A 14718-nucleotide genomic window follows, 5' to 3' on the forward strand; every position below is an offset into this window, starting at 1 on the left:
TCCCATCAGGCCCGAGCAAGCGTGGCCGGCTGCCGGGGCTTCTGGGAGTTGTAGTCCCCCGAGCGTCTCTTGGCGGCGTCCCCGGGAGTGGGAACTCCGCTTCCCGTCAGGCGCCGCGGCTTCCGGCGGGGAGTGGGCTGGGCGCCGGAAGTCGGGCCGGGCCGGAGGAGCCGCCGCCGCCGCCGCGTCCTCTTCCTTCTTCTCCTGCTCCTGCTCCTGCTTGTCGGGCTGGGCTGGGCTCGGGCCTCCTGGCAGGGGCCCGGCTGGTGCTGCGCCGCGTCGGGGCCGGGAGGCGAGGCCGGCGGGATGGAGGCCGTGCCCCGCATGCCCATGATCTGGCTGGACCTCAAGGAGGCGGGAGAGTTCGGCTTCCAGCAGGCCGTCAAGAAGGTGGGAGGCGCGCGGGGCAGGGGGCACTATTGCAGTAGTATTATTACTATCAGCCTAGTGGGGGAGGGGAGGGGAGGGGGAGAGGCCTAAGGGGGAGGGGCAGGCGGTATTATTATTATTATTATTATTATTATTACTACTACTACTACTACTACTACTACTATCCCAGTGAGGGAGGGGCAGAGGCCTAAGGGGGAGGTGCAGGCGGTATTATTATTATTATTATTATTGCTATTAATAGCCTATTGGCGAAAGGGAGGGGGAGAGGCCTAAGGGGGAGGGGCAGGCGGTATTATTAATATTATTATTATTACTACTACTATTATCCCAGTGAGGTAGGGGCAGAGGCCTAAGGGAGAGGGGCAGGCGGTATTATTATTATTATTATTATTATTATAGGCGGTATTATTATTATTATTATTATTATTATTATTATTATTATTACTACTACTACTACTATCCCAGTGAGGGAGGGGCAGAGGCATAAGCGGGAGGGGCAGGCGGTATTATTGGTATTATTATTATTATTATTGCTACTAATAGCCTATTGGGGAAAGGGAGGGGGAGGCCTAAGGGGGAGGGGCAGGCGGTATTATTAATATTATTATTATTATTATTACTACTACTATCCCAGTGAGGGAGGGGCAGAGGCCTAAGGGGGAGGGGCAGGCGGTATTATTATTATTATTATTATTATTATTATTACTACTACTACTACTACTACTACTATCCCAGTGAGGGAGGGGCAGAGGCCTAAGGGGGAGGTGCAGGCGGTATTATTATTATTATTATTATTGCTATTAATAGCCTATTGGCGAAAGGGAGGGGGAGGGGCAGGCGGTATTATTAATATTATTATTATTACTACTACTATTATCCCAGTGAGGTAGGGGCAGAGGCCTAAGGGAGAGGGGCAGGCGGTATTATTATTATTATTATTATTATTATTATTATTATTATTACTACTATCCCAGTGAGGGAGGGGCAGAGGCATAAGCGGGAGGGGCAGGCGGTATTATTGGTATTATTATTATTATTATTGCTACTAATAGCCTATTGGGGAAAGGGAGGGGGGAGGCCTAAGGGGGAGGGGCAGGCGGTATTATTAATATTATTATTATTATTATTATTACTACTACTATCCCAGTGAGGGAGGGGCAGAGGCCTAAGGGGGAGGGGCAGGCGGTATTATTATTATTATTATTATTATTAGCCTTGTGGGGGCGGGGTGGGGAAGAGGCAGAGGCCTAGGGGGTACGAGGTAGGGGCAGGCATAGTAAAAATAGTAATAATAATGCCTAGTGGTTCTCAAACCTTTCCCCCTGCTCTGGGGCCACACTTTCGAACCAACAATTTTGTTTGCCAGTTGTTTTTTATTATAGCTAAGGAACACATTGGAAAACGGGGGGTGGGGGTTGGGGGTAGCAACTCTGAGCGGTGCTTGATTTATAACACAGAACACAACTACATGAATATGATCCCGGGACATCCAGGAAGCATAAAGCAATGCACAAGCAGCACAAATCTTTCCCAAAGTAAAATTATCACTCTTGAGATGTGATTATATATTATACCGTACTGCAGTGCAGTGTTTTAACAGTTTCCTGGATTGGCCTTGGATCTTCCTGCCCTTGGCCACACCCTTTGAGAAGCCTTCAAGCCGAAGGTCCCATCGTGGGTTAGCAACACAGCACCAAAAGGGGGGGGGGGAAGGTTCAGAACAACTCCCAGTTATTTGGTGGGTCTTAAAAACATAGCCCTCAAGGGGGGGGGCAGGCTACCCACGCTGGAAGAGTGGCATATGCAACTGATGGACTACATGGAACTAGCCGAAATGACTGGCAGAATTCGAGACCTGGGAGAAGAGGCAGTGGAAGAGGATTGGGAAAAATTTAAGGACTATCTACAAAAACATTATAAGTTATATGAATGTTGAGAAATTTGCTAAGTTTTGGAAAAACATGCTTCAGCATTGAGATTTGAAAATGATGGAAATTAAGTTATGACTGGGAAAAGCTTAAATTATAGAGTATATAATTAGATGAAAGTACAAAAACACATGAAACAAGGTATCAATTTGCTGTTCATTTTTTATTGTAAAGAAAACAGGGGATGGTAGATGTGGGGAAGTCCAGTTGATCATGAAAAAAGATTTGGAAAAGTGAATTTTCTTGTATTTAACTTTCTTTTTTCTTTCTGTAAAATCGCTTTTGCTGTATTATTGACGATGTATTCTGACTTTGGAAAAAAAGCAAATAAAAAATCTTTTTTTAAAAAAAAAAACATAGCCCTCAAGTGCTAAGGTATGGTTCTGGGGAGGAGGCTGAGTATTTTCTTGATGTGGAGCCCTAGGCATAAGAAGCTGGGGCTTATTGTTATTGTTGTTGTTTGTTTGTTTATTGCTTGCGTATGGGGACCTCTCTGCGTGATGTTGTGGAGCAGGCGGTTGGCAATGATTTGGGGAGCAGAATGTTGAGGAGTGCAATCTCAAAACCTGAGATTCGCTGAGCGAAGGGGTTTCTGACCTAAATGAAGGAACTGAGTGTGCTCCCTTGATGTGATGGTTGATCAGTGAAGAGCGTTCTTGAGAAATCAAGGTCAAGAAATTGGGAGAAGGCCTTGAAGTGCAGTTTGGTGAGAGGGGAATAATAATAATAAGTCACTGCAGATGGAGACAGCAGTCACGAAATTAAAAGACGCCTGCTCCTTGGGAGAAAGGCGATGGCAAACCTAGACAGCATCTTAAAAAGCAGAGACATCACCTTGCCAACAAAGGTCCGTATAGTTAAAGCTATGGTTTTCCCAGTAGTGATGTATGGAAGTGAGAGCTGGACCATAAAGAAGGCTGATTGCTGAAGAATGGATGCTTTTGAATTCTGGTGCTGGAGGAGACTCTTGAGAGTCCCATGGACTGCAAGAAGATCAAATGTATCCATTCTTAAGGAAATCAGCCCTGAGTGCTCACTCGAGGGACAGATCGTGAAGCTGAGGCTCCAAGACTTTGGCCCCCTCATGAGAAGAGAAGACTCCCTGGAAAAGACCCTGATGTTGGGAAAGATGGAGGGCACAAGGAGAAGGGGATGACAGACGACGAGATGGTTGGACAGTGTTCTCGAAGCTACCAGCATGTGTTTGACCAAACTGCGGGAGGCAGTGGAAGACAGGAGTGCCTGGCTTGCTCTGGTCCAGGGGGTCACGAAGAGTCGAACACGACTAAACAACATGACGACCATGGAGGCAGAGAACAACTGACAACAGCCAACAGCCCTCTCCTTTGTGATCTTGACTAATCCTCTTTGAACGTCATGCTGTTCGTGGCCACAACTACATAACTTGCCCGTCTATTTTCCGGGGGGCTCTTATGTTCCTCTTATGACCCTGATGTTGGGAAAGATGGAGGGCACAAGGAGAAGGGACGACAGAGGACGAGGTGGTGGGACAGTGTTCTTGAAGCTATGAAAATGAGTCTGACCAAACTGCGGGAGGCAGTGGAAGACAGGAGTGCCTGGCGTGCTCTGGTCCAGGGGGTCACGAAGAGGCGGACACCACTAAACGACTAAACAAACAAAGATAAAATAATAATTTATTTGTGCCCCGCCCATCTGGCTGGGTTTCCAACTCTGGGCAGCCTCCAACAAAAAATTTAAAAAAAAAACAAAGGGGAAGGCTCATCAGGATAGGAAGGAAGGTTGCGAGGCGTGACGGGTGATGACGTGAGAGTGTGGGAGAAAATGTGGGTGTATTTAGGGCCGTTAGTCTCGACAAAGAATCTCCAGGCACATCTTCTGAACTCCTGACTCAGTCTCTTTAATTGGGCTGCTCTTCTGCCCCCAATGAATGACTTGGCACACTTTGTGCCTGCCATTCTCTTTGTCTCCATATCTGCCTAGATCCAAATTATATTCAGTTGCTCTGTCACATACACTTTCCTTGCCACATCCAATTAATAATCTTGTGCCCGTTGTAGCCTCTTCAAGTTGGCAGTGGCCTGATGCACGTAGCCCCTGGGCCAGCCTTCCCTGACCTTTGTTGTTTAGGCGTTTAGTCATGTCCGCCTCTTCGTGACCCCCTGGACCAGAGCACGCCAGGCCCCCCTGTCTTCCACTGCCTCCCGCAGTTTGGTCAAACTCATGCTGGTAGCTTCGAGAACACTGTCCCACCATCTCGTCCTCTGGCGTCCCCTTCTCCTTGTGCCCTCCATCTTTCCCAGCATCAGGGTCTTTTCCAGGGAGTCTTCTCTTCTCATGAGGTGGCCAAAGTCTTGGAGCCTCAGCTTCTACTGCCTTCCATTTTTTTGGGACTACAGTTATGCCTGCTGGGGCCGATGGGAGTTGTAGTCCTAGGGAACAGAAGTTCATTAAATGGATGAACTCTCTTGCGCAGGCATCCCCAAACTCGGCCCTCCAGATGTTTTGGCACTACAACTCCCATGATCCCTAGCTAACAGGACCAGTGGTCAGGGATGATGGGAATTGTAGTTGCAAAACATCTGGAGGGCCGAGTTTGGGGGTGCCTGCTCTTGTGCCATGGAAGCAGCACCTTGTGCTTGGAGAAGAGAATTTTAAAAAGAAACCCACAATGGGTGCCTTAGGTTCTGACAGAGTGACTCTTGGCAAGTGTTCTTCAAAATGTCTCAAGTCTCTGGATGATGATGTACTGCTGACTTCAAGATCAAAAATGAGCCGTGTATTATTTGTAATAACCTGAGGTTATAGGGCGGTATACAAATTTAATAAAATAATAATAATAGGCTTGACGGCTAGTCAGCCACCAACTGTTGAGCAAATAGGATTTCGGGCCATCAATATAGTAAAATAAAATGGAGGGTGACGTAGCCAGGCAAAAGTCATACAAATAGGAGACGGAGCGAGAGCACTTTCTGCTTGCCATTATTAAGGATACTGGCATCAAGGACCACTTTGAGGTTTTCTACAGTCAGGTGGCATATAAATGCTATGAAATGAACATTGCTCTTCTTTTTGGAAAATGGGCTTCAGTCTGATAGTAACCCCAAGATTCTTTGGGAAAAGCTGAAGCAGTTAAGAGATTGGCAGGGGGTTGGACTCGATGGCCCTTGTGGTCTCTTCCAACTCTATGATTCTATGATTCTATTCTATGTGGTGCCTTCCAAAGCCATTCAAATAACAGTCACCTTCCTGTAATGGCACCAGTAGTTGGCACCAGTAATTGGGAAATGTTGGGGATCCTATGGGACAAGGAAGTTCAAGCAAAATACCCAATTAATTCCTTCCTGTTGTTCTTACCTGCTCTCAAGTCAGAGTCTTATTTGATAGGGTTTCCCACTTTTGCTTTTCGGCATCTCCAACTGCAATGCCTTTTGGAGCTGCTTGGTTGCTCTTCTTATATCCATGCTATGGGAGAGGGACCCACACCTACCGTGGCGCAAGCAAGCGCAACGAAACCCATAAGTATATACTTCCGGGTTTGCAGCGTTCGCAACCCAAAAGTTACGTTACCTTCACTGTATTACATCAGGAGTGTTCTTGGTAATCTACCGTATTTTTTGCTCTATAAGACTCACTATTTCCCTCCTAAAAAGCAAGGGGAAATGTGTGTGCGTCTTATGGAGCGAATGCAGGCTGCGCAGCTATCCCAGGAGCCAGAACAGCAAGAGGGATCGCTGCTTTCGCTGCGCAGAGACCCCTCTTGCTGTTCTGGCTTCTGAGATTCAGAATATTTTTTTTTTCTTGTTTTCCTCCTCCAAAAACTAAGTTCGTCTTATGGTCTGGTGCGTCTTATAGAGCGAAAAATACGGTATTCCTTTCTCATGTGTTTATTCTGCTTTCCTATCCTTGGAAAGCTCCTAACTCAGAGTCCCCAGAAGTTGTACTGTAATAAAAGCGATAATTGAGAAACAGCTTCAAGCAGTAAAATTCCCCTGGCATCTCTGATGGGCCATCTTGCCTGGTTCTGCCTGTGTTGTCGCTTCTGCTCAGAAGGAAAGGGGCTGAGTCATAGTCTGCTGATGGCTGGTCCTGCGATTCCTGTTTCTCACTAAGGAAATGACTGTGTGTGCATGCATGCACATAGGAGGCAGAGATCACACAGGGTGCAAAGTCTCTGAGCCAGGAAAATGCTTTGTACAGTGGTACCTCGGGTTAAGAACTTAATTCGTTCTGGAGGTTCGTTCTTAACTTGAAACTGTTCTTAACCTGAAGCACCACTTTAGCTAATGGGGCCTCCTGCTGCTGCCGTGCTGCGGGAGCACGGTTTCTGTTCTCATCCTGAAGCAAAGCTCTTAACCCGAGGTACTATTTCTGGCTTAGCGGAGTCTGTAACTTGAAGCGTCTGTAACCCGAGGTACCACTGTACTTAAAACAAAATTTAAAAAATCCTTCCAGTAGCACCTTAGAGACCAACTAAGTTTGTTACTGGTATGAGCTTTCGTGTGCATGTGCATACACTGAAACAGATGTCACCAGACCCTTATATATAGTGAGATGGTGGGGAGGGGTATTACTCAGAAGGGTGGTGGGAAAGCTCATACCAATAACAAACTTAAAGGTAAAGGGATCCCTGACCATTAGGTCCAGTCGTGGCCGACTCTGGGGTTGCGCCGCTCATCTCGCTTTACTGGCCGAGGGAGCTGGCGAACAGCTTCTGGGTCATGTGGCCAGCATGACTAAGCCGCTTCTGGCGAACCAGAGCAGCGCACAGAAATGCTGTTTACCTTCCCGCCAGATAGGTACCTATTTATCTACTTGGACGTGCTTTTGAACTGCTAGGTTGGCAGGAGCAGGGACCAAGCAACGGGAGCTCACCCCGTCGCGGGGATTCCAAACGCCGACCTTCCGATCAGTGAGCCCAAGACTCAGTGGTTTAACCCACAGCGCCACCTGCAACTCATTTAATAACAAACCTAGTTGGTCTCTAAGGTGCTACTGGAAGGAATTTTTTTATTTTGACTATGGCAGACCAACATGGCTACCTGCTTTGTACTTGAAAGGGGAGAGTGGTCTCCTGGCTGGCGTCTGTGAGACCAGGATGTTTGTATAATCCAACTATTTATATTTATATTATATCCACATGTAAATCTCCCTTGGCTGTGGATCACAGTGCTTTGTTCCGGCCTTGATTTTCCCAGCTGCGAAAAGGGTGTAAGAGGGATTTGTTTTACTCAGTGGCGGTCAGGATGAAGTTCATTGCAAATCAAAGGCCCTGCATAAGGCAGGCAGCTTCCCTGGACGCCTGAGTTGGCTCTTTGCTTTCCAACACGATGAGGCCTCTTTTCTGGACTGCAGTACACCTGTTCCCGGAAGCAAAGAATGTGGCCTGACCTGTTGGGATCTGGTGTTGACAGAGCAGGGAACGGTCTCTGGGAAGCTTATGAGGACGATAAATGTGTATGAGGACAAGAGCTGTAGATTGGATTTTATTCATTTTACATTTGTATCTCACCTTTTCTGCAAGGAGTTCTAAGTGGCACACATATTTCTCCCCCCTATCTCAGTTTATCACCACAACAACCTTGTGAGGTAGGCTACGCTGAGGATGAGTGACTGGCCCAAGGACACACCCAGTGAGCGTCACATGGGGATTTGATTGATTGATTGATTTTATTGGAATTTAATTTACAACATAACACAACCCCCACCCCCAATACACATTAAACATGAACATAACACACAGTGAACATAACATACAACAACACAAACAACCAAATAAAAAGACTTCCTTTATCCTGTATCTGGCCTCCTTTTTAATTCTTATAAACTGTGTCCTTTACGAATAGTTATTAGGATTTTTCTAATTATAACTTAAATATCCACAAAGTCCCCTGCAGACATTAATCGAAACAAGTCCAGTATGTATTTTAGGGCACTTCACATGGGCATTTGAACCCCAGTCTCCCAGTCCCTAGCCCAGGGGTCAGCAAACTTTATCAGCAGGGGGCCGGTCCACTGTCCCTCAGACCTTGTAGGGGGCCGGGCTATATTTTGGAAAAAATAATAATAATGAATGAATGAATTCCTGTGCCCCACAAATAACCCAGAGATGCATTTTAAATAAAAGGACACATTCTGTTGTTGTTGTTTAGTCATTTAGTCATGTATGTCCGACTCTTCGTGACCCCATGGACCAGAGCACGCCAGGCACTCCTGTCTTCCACTGCCTCCCGCAGTTTGTTCAGACTCATGTTTGTAGCTTCGAGAACACTGTCCTCTGTTGTCCCCTTCTCCTTGTGCCCTCCATCTTTCCCAACATCAGGGTCTTTTCCAGGGAGTCTTCTCTTCTCGTGAGGTGGCCAAAGTCTTGGAGCCTCAGCTTCAGGATCTGTCCTTCCAGTGAGCACTCAGGGCTGATTTCCTTCCGAATGGAGAGGTTTGATCTTCTTGCAGTCCATGGGACTCTCAAGAGTCTCCTCCAGCACCAGAATTCAAAAGCATCAATTCTTCAGCGATCAGCTTTCTTTATGGTCCAGCTCTCACTTCCTAGGTTTGCCTACCCATGCCCTAGCCCGATTCTTTAACCACCACACCACAGCGGCTTTCTGTGGAGGGAAGCTGGTTATAAGTGGGGACCGAGGGCTCTCTTCTGTTGGAGTCCTGTGAGAAAAGAAAGCTGGAAAACTTGCTCACCCTTTTGGCTCATATCCACCAGGAGCCATGCTATGTTCTGTATTGTGGGTCTCATCCTGTGGACCTCTCTTCCAGTTGGGGGTCAGACAGGCCACCACTTTGTTTGACAAGTACCATCACTGTCCAAGACGCCTTTTCAGCAAAGTGATGGATAGTGGCAGGTCAGCTGCAGACACTCTTGAACTAGGGTTGCCATATTTCAAAAAGTGAAAATCAGGACAAAAAAGCTGTTGAGCTTTTTTTTTTGGGGGGGGAGCAAAGTTGTTGAGCAAAATCTCCAAAAAGAGAGAGGAAGTTTTGCCCTATTTTTAAGGAAATTTGCCAAAATCTACACTTCTGAAATAGGTTACCATACGTCCGGTTTTTTCCTGGACATTTTAGCAATTTTCCACCCAGACGCTGTTTACGATGGCCAAGTCGCTGCTATGTCTGGCAAATTCTAGACATATGGTAGCCCTGTCTTGAACGCGGCTGATTATCTTGAGGTGCTCCAGGCCTGGGTTCAGGAGAGTCACCTGGTGATAAAGGAGAGGCAGGGCCTTCTTGGTGATGGCACCTCTGGAATACCCTCATCACCCTTGGGTGCTTCAGTACCCTCGACCTCAGGTGGCTGTGGGGAGCTTGAAACACCTCTCAAACTTACCCAGCTGTTTCCTGTACTCCAATCTTCAAATGCCAGATTTTTGCTTTGTGTGCACTGCTTGGTTGTGTTTCTAATATGCGGTTGTTTTCTGTTCGTTAATCTTGCTTTCAGAAAATTTTGCTTTAGAAAATTTTAATGAACGTTGTTGGTATTAATTTTATATAAAGGGTTAGAGATCACATTCACCCGGTGCACTACCAGCTGCACTGGCTCCTGGTGGAGTACAGGATCAGGTTCAAGGTTTTGACCTTTATAGCCCTATATGGCCTAGGACCCTCGTACCTACAGGACCACCTCTCCTGGTATGTCCCACGGAGGACCTTACGGTCTTCAAACAAAAACAACTTGGAGGTCCCAGGCCACAGGGAGGTTAGGCTGGCCTCAACCAGAGCCAGGGCTTTTTCAGCTGTGGCCCCGATCTGGTGGAACACTCTGTCCCAAGAGACTAGGGCCCTGCGGGACTTGCCATCTTTCCGCAGGGCCTGCAAGACGGAGCTGTTCCAGTAGGACTTTGGCCAAGGCACATTCTGACCCCCTCCTTTGGTAATCCTCACAGAACTCTAGCCCAATGGTTGTCATTAATTTAATTTTGAATTGATTTTAGAATGCTGTGTTCCTTTTATTTTATTGCTCGACTTTGGCTGGGGAGGGTGGGATATAAATAAAAGTTTATTATTTAATTATTATTATTATATTATATGTTCAATGAATAAATGGATGCATTTCCTTCCCTCCCCCACATGCTAGTTTGTCCTGAAGAACTATGGTGAAAATCCAGAGAACTACAACGAAGAGTTGAAGAAGCTGGAGCAGCTGAGGCAGGTGAGGACATACGTGGTTCTCCTCCAACCCTCCTCTTCCTCTCGGTGATGGTGACGCGGGTTTACTTGGTTCACATGATGCAGTGCCGCCCACCAGGACCTTCAGGAGTCCGTAAGAGGGGAAACTGAGGCAGAGAGAAGTGGATTGCGGAGGCAGTCTTGCTTTAAAATCTTCATTTCTTTTAAAATACTTACATGCCACTTTTCTTCTGAGTTGGTGTTATTTATTGAATTTATTAGCCACTTTTCTACCAAGGTAACACAGAACAATTCACAATAAACAACAAAAAAAAACCCACAGGACAAAGAAAACTCCAAAAGGCAGTCTTGTTTTTAAAAGGCTGGATTAGAACATCCCACCCTCTCAAAGAGGCCACAGATAGTTAAAAGCTGAAGGCCTGGAGAAAAAGAAATGTTTATCCTTAGTGCCTAAAGATATGTAATGATGGTGCCAGGGGAAGCTCCCTGGGGAATGCTTTCCACAAGCAGGGAGCCACCACAGAAAAGGCCCTGTTCTCATGTTGCTCTCCTCCGCATGTCACATGAAGAAGGACCTCATGAGCTCCCGGTATATTTCCAGGCACAGTTCAAAGTGTTGGTGCTGACCTTGAAAGCCCTAAACAGCCTCAAAGGCCCTGTAGACCTGAAGGAGCGTCTCCACCCCCATCGTTCAGCCCAGACACTGAGGTCCAGCTCCGAGGGCCTTCTGGCGGTTCCCTCACTGCGAGAAGCCAAGTTACAGGGAACCAGGCAGAGGGCCTTCTCGGTGGTGGCACCCGCCCTGTGGAATGCCCTCCCACCAGATGTCAAGGAAATAAACAACTCTATGACTTTTAGAAGACATCTGAAGGCAGCCCTGATGAGGGAAGTTTTTAAAGGTTGATGTTTGCTGAGTTTTTATTACATTGGAAGCCACCCAGAGCGGCTGGGGCAACCCAGTCAGATGGGCACAATATAAATAATAAAATTATTATTATTATAAAAGCAAAGGTAAAGGACCCCTGACAGTTAAGTCCAGCTGCGAATGACTCGGGTTGCGATGCTCATCTCACTTTACTGGCCGAGGGAGCCGACGTTTGTCCAAAGACTGTTTTTCTGGGTCGTGTGGCCAGCATGACTAAGCCGCTTCTGGTGAAACCACACTGGCACATGGAAACGCCGTTTACCTTTCTGCCGGAGCAGTACCTATTTATCTACTTGCACTTTGAAGTGCTTTTAAACTGCTAGGTTGGCAGGAGCTGGGACTGAGCCATTAGGTGGGGTTAATAATATTATATTATTATTATATTTTATATACTTATTATATAGTAATACTACATTATTGTTGCTGTTATTTAATCCACACTCCTGCAATGCAGGAGTCAAAGCTATCTGGCCCCTGAAGCTGCCTTGAGGTGAGATCAGTTTGAAGGCGTTTAGCATAGGAAATTTTTAGCCACTGGGGTGCTCATACAATAGGACTATCCCATCAGGGTTGTGCTTCCCAGGCAGAGCTTTGCACTGTGTGCGCGTGGTTTTTATTTTTGAAATGTGATTATGCTTCCTGAAGTGATAGTGGTCACTATCGGCAGTTATCTTGTGACCTCAGCACAGCCTGCTGTCCGGAGCCCTCAACCTTTCCGAGCACAATTCAAAGTGTTGGTGCTGACCTTTAAAGCCCTCGGTCCAATGTACCTGAAGGAGCGTCTCCACCCCCACCGTTCTGCCCGGACACGGGTCCATCTCCCGAGGGCCTTCTGGCGGTTCCCTCATTGCGAGAAGCAAAGCTACAGGGAACCAGGCATAGGGCCTTCTCGGTAGTGGCGCCCGCCCTGTGGAACGCCCTCCCATCAGATGTCAAAGCGATAAACAACTACCTGACATTCAGAAGACATCTTAAGGCAGCCCTGTTCAGGGAAGTTTTTAATGTGTGATATTTTAGTGTATTTTTGGTTTCTGTGGAAACCCAGCCAGATGGGCGGGGTACAAATAATAAATTATTATTATTTTTATTATTAACCTGACTCCTGTCCCTTTCCTCTCCCCTCCCAGAACGCCGTCAACGTGCCCAGGGACTTCGAAGGCTGCAGCATCCTGCGCAAGTACTTTGGGCAGCTGCACTACCTGCAGAGCCGCATCCCGATGGGAGCAGAGCATGAGGCAGCCGTCCCCATTACCTGGTGAGTCAGTTGCAGGGGGGAGAGGCAATGGCTGAGGAGCTGAGCCTTGCCGCTCAGCAGAGCTGGCTTTGAGGCTACGCCAAAACTGGAACAAGTGGGGTTGGGGCTTCTCCCGCTCTGCGCATGGACCATGGAGGGGACCCTCTACCGCAGTGTTTCTCAAACCTGGGTTTCCAGCTGCTGTTGGGACTGCAACTCCCATCTTCCCTGACCACTGGTCCTGCTGGCTAGGGATGATGGGAGTTGTAGTCCACAACAACAGCCGGAGACCCAAGTTTGAGAACCACTTGTGTGCAACTTGGGCGCTCCCTGAAATGTAACACATTCTCTCCACTGGGTATTTCTTTCTATTTTGGAAGGGGGGAACAAAAGAGAGTGGGTGGGTGCAGAGTAATGAAGCAATAGCAGAAATGGAGGACTTGTTGGTTATACCCCACCTCTGTGGTTAGAGGCAGTAATTCTCCTTGGTTCCAATTTCTGGAAACCGCAGAAGCGGAGAGTTGCTCTTGTGTTCGAATCCTGCTTGCGGGTTACTCACAGGCATCTGATTGGGCACTGTGAGACGAGGATGCTGGACTCATTATTGAGGGGAAGTGCGTGGAACAGGTCTCGGTGTTTCGATTTCTGGGAATGGAGCTGAGAGATGACCTTACCTGGGGAGAAAACAGCAAAGACCTGATGAAGAGAGCACAGCAGAGGTTATATTTTCTGAGAATCCTCTGGAAAAACAATCCCTCAAAGGACCTCTTGATGGCATCTGACCATAGTACTGTGGAGAGTGTATTAACTTATGGTCTGTGTGTGTGGTTTGGGAGCTGCACGGCCAGGGGAAAAACAATGCTGTCCAGGGTTGTAAAGACTGCAGAGAGAATAATTGGGTGCACTCTTCCCACCTTGGATCAAATCTATGCTTCCAGGTGCCATAAGAAAGCTGCAGAGATAGCGCAGGATAGTGCGCACCCCAGAAATGATCCCTTTCAGCTTCTGCCTTCTGGAAAGAAGGTACAGGGTTATAAAGACTAGGACTAGCTGCTTGAGAAACAGTTTCTATCCAAATGTGATTTTGGTTTTAAAAGCAGTGTAAGGTAGTCTCTGTGGGAGTATATTGTATTTAATTATGGGGTATCAGAATTTTTAGAGGGTTAACCAGACTGGGATAGCAGGCGTGTTGGTTTTTGAATGTCTGATGTAGATTTTTTCAGTTTCGTTGTTCTGTATGGGACAATGACAATAAAGATTGTCATATCATAGAGGGGCCAATCGCCTGATCCAGCAGGGTTCTTCTCAAGCTGTGACCTTGTTTGGCGACAGACAGCTTGGGGGAAATCAGCCTGTTGAGATTCATGAAAGAGTTTGCAGGAGAACTGGGATTTCAGAAGGGGGAAGGATGAGTGAATGGCTAGAGATGTGGAGGCTGTTGAAAAGAATAAGTTAGCAAGGTAGCAGTCTTAAAGACAGGAGTGGGGAAACCAGCCTCTGGCCGGGCTAGGAGCTTGAAGGAGATTTGAGAAGTGATAGGGATCAACTGCAGAGATTTGGGAAGTGGGGATGCTTTTAGCAGAAATGGGAATCGGTGGTGGCTGGGAGACGAAGCAGCATATTTTCTTATACCTCCTCCGGGTAGCTGGCAAGCACAGCAGCTCTGAGTTGTGTTCACGCAGGAGATGTGGCCCTTTTATGAGTCATGCTCCATCAGTCCAGTTCTGCATCCTCTCCTCACAGCGGCCAACTAGATGCCTGTGGAAAACTCACATGCGGTACCAAAGCACAAAATCCACTCTCCTCTCCTGTGGCTTCCTGGAACTGGTGTTCAGAAGCACTGCCGACTCCAGCCGACACCCCAAGCAGGAGAGTGTTTTGTTGGACTGGGCCTCTGGGCACCTGTTCAGTGCCCCAACTGGGCGCTCTGCTGGGAAAAGGCCCGTGCATTGGGACACGTTCCGCTCAGCCCCCGCAATGGCCCCCTCTGTTTGCAGGACCGAGATCTTCTCCGGCAAGACGGTGACGCACGAGGACATCAAATATGAGCAGGCCTGCATCCTGTATAATCTGGGTAAGGGCCGTTCGGCCAGCTGGACCTGCGGCTGCATCTCTGTTCCCAGGAG

At 47.5% G+C, this 14718-nt stretch overlaps 1 protein-coding gene across 1 annotated transcript in view; it reads left to right on the top strand.

The window, feature by feature from the left end:
* Positions 1 to 215: 215 nt before the first annotated feature.
* PTPN23 (protein tyrosine phosphatase non-receptor type 23) overlaps positions 216 to 14718 on the top strand; it is a 72900-nt gene continuing 58397 nt past the window's right edge. Inside the window, exons 1-4 of the mRNA XM_081163459.1 lie at positions 216 to 390; positions 10381 to 10455; positions 12486 to 12613; positions 14590 to 14666. Of these exons, the coding sequence (XP_081019585.1) occupies positions 307 to 390; positions 10381 to 10455; positions 12486 to 12613; positions 14590 to 14666 (364 nt within the window). The 5' untranslated portion in view covers positions 216 to 306. The remainder of the gene's footprint in view (positions 391 to 10380; positions 10456 to 12485; positions 12614 to 14589; positions 14667 to 14718) is intronic.

The sequence above is a fragment of the Podarcis bocagei genome, assembly GCF_964188305.1.
Source record: "Podarcis bocagei genome assembly, chromosome: 12".
Lineage (NCBI taxonomy): Eukaryota > Metazoa > Chordata > Lepidosauria > Squamata > Lacertidae > Podarcis > Podarcis bocagei.